Below are 4,049 nucleotides of genomic sequence, written 5' to 3'. Positions count from 1 at the left end.
GGGGGAAGGGTGGAGGATGGGTGGGTGGGTGGACAGATGGATAAACAGACAGGTGGACACAGGAAGAGGAGGATCCATGAGTGGGCGACGGCTGTGACCCCGTCTTCTCTCCGCAGGGGGCTGAGACAGGGATGACGTTCCCGGGGGGCCGTGCCTTGGTGCTGCTGCCACTGCTGCTCCGCGTCTGCTGGGCCCAGAGCTGCACTGGGCCCCCGGCCATCCCTGGCACCCCTGGCATCCCTGGCATCCCTGGCAATGACGGCCAGCCTGGGACCCTGGGGACAAAGGGCGAGAAAGGTACTGCGGGCTCTGGGGCACACTGGTGTCACGGGCCGAGGCCCCATCTCCTGCCTCCCAAGTCACCGTCACCTGCCTTAGAAAATGCAAAAGCACAAACCCAGGACCTTGGCCAGGAGGGAATCCTGGGCCCCATTTTACAGACAGGAAAACTCATCTCCAGAGAGGTGCCCCGAGGTGCCGAGGCTCAGCCAGGGCCACGGCTCTTCCCGCCCCGCCACGCAGACAGCCACGCAGTCCTGGCTCCCCTTCTCCCCCAGAGCAGGGCTCCACCCCTGTGCCTTGCTAGTTCCTCACCTGTGAAGCAGGGACAGTGACACGGGGCTCCAATGGGACTGCCCCCATGAAGCCCCTGTGTGCCGCGGCTCCTTCCTCACCTCCCCTGGGGTCTGCCGCAGCCTCCGTGCAGCTCACCCTCCCGCCACCCCACGTCACCTCACAGATCCACCAAACAGCCCCGTCCCCCTTCTACAGATGGGGAAGCTGAGTTCCAAAGAACGGGACTCGCTGTGTCCAGGTGACACAACCAACACTGGCTCGTGTCACACGAGAAGCACAGCTGTCTGTCCGCTGACCCCACCTTCACAGGCACCGTCCTCTGCTGCTCTGCTGGAAAATGGCCTTTATCGTGTGTCTCGAGGAGCAAGGGGTGGTGGCTGCCAGAGTGTGGAGTGATGATCCCAGAGTTCCCGATCGGGGCAGCGCGAGGGCAGCTGTGATGGATTAAGGATGTCTGCCATGGCTGGGTGGGGGACAGGAGCACCTGGGCCAGGAGCTCAGTCGCCCTGCTCTAGGCTTGAGGCTGACAAGGGACCTGGGAGCTGGGGCAGAGGCAGGGCCAGCCCTGTCCTCGGCGGGTACCACTCTCCCTGTGATGCCCCGGTCACGAGGTCCCAGTGCAAGCTCCTTCCTGGGGCGCACTCGTGTCTCTGTCTCTGTCTCTGTCCTTCCAGGGCTTCCCGGGCTGGCAGGGGACCATGGTGAGTTTGGAGAGAAGGGAGACCCGGGGATTCCTGGCAACCCGGGAAAAGTTGGCCCCAAGGGTCCAGTCGGCCCGAAGGGTGCCCCGGGGTCCCCTGGATTGCCGGGTCCCAAAGGTGAGTCAGGAGACTACAAGGCCACACAGAAGATCGCCTTCTCTGCCATGAGGACCGTCAACAACGTCCTGAGGCGGGACCAGGTCATCCGCTTCGACAGCGTCATCACCAACGTGAACAACAACTACGAGCCGCGCAGCGGCAAGTTCACCTGCAGGGTGCCCGGCCTCTACTACTTCACCTACCACGCCAGCTCTCGAGGGAGCCTGTGCGTCAACCTCGTCCGGGGCCGGGACAGCATGAAGAAGGTGGTGACCTTCTGCGACTACGCCCTCAACACCTTCCAGGTCACCACGGGCGGCGTGGTCCTCAAGCTGGAGCAGGGGGAGATGGTCTTCCTGCAGGCCACCGACAAGAACTCGCTGCTGGGCATCGAGGGCGCCAACAGCATCTTCTCCGGGTTCCTGCTCTTCCCTGATCCGCAGGCGTGACCCATGGGGCTGAATCCCACCTGCTCAGGGCCACCCCCCTCCCCCAGCAACACTCACCCCACCCCCAACACCGCCTCCTACCCGGCCCCCGCTCTTTTACTGAATGAATGAGTAAATAAACTCTTCAGGATCAAGGGACGCAGTCTAGTCCAACTCTGGGTCCTAGCCCCTGGCACACAGTAGGTGCTCAGCCATGCTGGCTGAATGGATGGATGAACAATGGCTGGATGGTAGATGGCTGGAGGGAGGGATGGGGGGCCCTTAGTAGCAGAAACTTCTATGTGGGGGTGACTGGAAGGCCACACAGGGATGGGACACTTCCTCCTCATGAGTCCTTGGGCTCCTCCTTGGAGAGAGATGGTGCCACACTCTGTTTAGAGGTCGAGACTGGGGACCAGAGGGCTGAAGGGACGGTCTGCAGCCTGGCAGCAAAGCTAGGCTTCAAGGGCAGCTTTGCCCTCGATGACCCGAGATGTCTTAAGGTAACACGTCCCCGCCAGGCCTCAGGGGACCGTAACCTCCCTTTACCCCTGGGAGGGATGCCTGGGTCCTCCTCCAACGTCCTAACTGACCCTGGATTCTCCCTGCATGCCCCCCTCTCAATAGCTCACCAGCCGAGCTCACCCTCCATCTCCCCGTTAGAACCAGTCACTCCGCGGTTCAAAAACCTTCCGTGGCTCCCCAGTGCCCTCTGGTCCCAGCCCGAGAGCCTGGCCGGCTCCCAAACCTCCTCCAGGCCTCGCCTCCTGCCCCAAGGCGGGTCCTCCTCTGACCGCTTCCAACTCCACTGGTCACTTATTCGGGTCTGAGTGCGTGAGTGTGCACCGCCTGCATCTGGATTTTACTGTTCCCGCCCCGTGTCCCAGCTAGGCTGTGGGCTCCTGCTCCCCTGGGGACCCCGCGGAGCCCAGGATCACACGGCGCCACCCCACGGAGACGCGCACCCGAGTGATGGAAACTGCAGGAACAGAAGTCCTGGCTGCTCTGGGCAGCCGCTCCTACTAGCCCCACCCCCTCAAGCCCTCTACCAATCCTGACCGGAGGTGGGCGGGACTTAGGGTATTCTGGCTCTAGCACCAGTCCAGCCTTCTGATTGGCTGGCGCATCTTTCAGGACTCCATTCATTGGGTGCAGCTTCTGCCCCGTCTCCAAAAGCCTGGGCTTGGTGGTGACCTTTTAGCTGCTCAATCCTTTCAATACAAACGGTCTGCTTGGACTTTGAGTGGAGAAATAACAATGGCAATAATAACGACCAATAATAACCATGATCCAGTTAACATGTGCCTAGTGCTTTAGATATATTGCCTCATTTAATCCTCAATAAAACCCCTAGAATCTACATACAGTATTATTCCAATTTTGCAGGGAAGAAAATCGAAGCTCAGAGAGGGCAAGCAGTTTGCCCTGGACCACACAGCTGACAGGTGCTCGGCTTCTGTTTGTCAAACATTTCTTGCTAGGGTCTGGAGTTGTGGCTCAGTCGTAGAGCATTTGCCTGGCAGGTGTGAGGCCCTGGGTTTGATCCTCAGCGCCACATATAAATAAATAAATGAAATAAAAGATCCGTTTTACAACTAAAAAAATATTTAAAAAAAAGTTCTTGCTAAACCTTTAGACGTGCCACCTCCTTGCCCTCCATAGCTGTTGGAATTCCTTCTGCAGACCCTTTGGCCCTCCCCTGGTGCCTTACCTGAATCCTTTAGGCCTCAGGAGTCTCCCCAGCACCTGCCATCACGTTGATCCACGTGAGGCCACCCCTTACCCCAGGGCTAGCCTGTCTACTGGTACCAAGCACTGCAGGGCACCCGTCGCACTGCCATGCCCCTAAATGACCTCTTGACTCCCCAAGGCAGCCCCTGTTGTGGGAGGGACACAGAGTCTTAGATCCCAGCTCCTGGAAGAGGGGATCTGATTGGCGTAGGCTGGAACAAGGATGCTCGGGGCCCAACCAGCAGGGCCGGGGGGAGCAGGCCGTGACAGTCACGCACTGGAACTGTTCTCTCCCTTGTGGTCACAAGGAGCCTAGGAGGAGAGGGGCCAGCGCAGCGGGTGGGTGGGCACAGGAATTGCTAGAAGTGCATTTCCCCTGAGGTCCCCTGTGACGCTGCCGGGGAACCACAGCCTCCTGGGGCCGTGCCCGTTGGCAGGTACAGCCGGGGCTCTGGGGGGTGTTCCTTGCCCCACAGGAAACCCGGGGTTCAGCTCCAGGCCTAAGGGCCTCTGT

General features: G+C 60.2%; 1 protein-coding gene across 1 annotated transcript in view; it reads left to right on the top strand.

The window, feature by feature from the left end:
* C1qb (complement C1q B chain) overlaps positions 1-1,963 on the top strand; it is a 5,275-nt gene extending 3,312 nt beyond the window's left edge. The window contains exons 2-3 of the mRNA XM_015485548.2: positions 117-297; positions 1,251-1,963. Of these exons, the coding sequence (XP_015341034.1) occupies positions 132-297; positions 1,251-1,825 (741 nt within the window). The 5' untranslated portion in view covers positions 117-131 and the 3' untranslated portion in view covers positions 1,826-1,963. The remainder of the gene's footprint in view (positions 1-116; positions 298-1,250) is intronic.
* The last annotated feature ends 2,086 nt before the right edge of the window (positions 1,964-4,049 follow it).

The sequence above is a fragment of the Marmota marmota genome, unplaced genomic scaffold (assembly GCF_001458135.2).
Source record: "Marmota marmota marmota unplaced genomic scaffold, marMar, whole genome shotgun sequence".
NCBI classification, from domain to species: domain Eukaryota; kingdom Metazoa; phylum Chordata; class Mammalia; order Rodentia; family Sciuridae; genus Marmota; species Marmota marmota.
The sequence above is the reverse complement of the archived record's forward strand: the minus strand, read 5'-3'. Positions and strand labels throughout refer to the sequence as shown.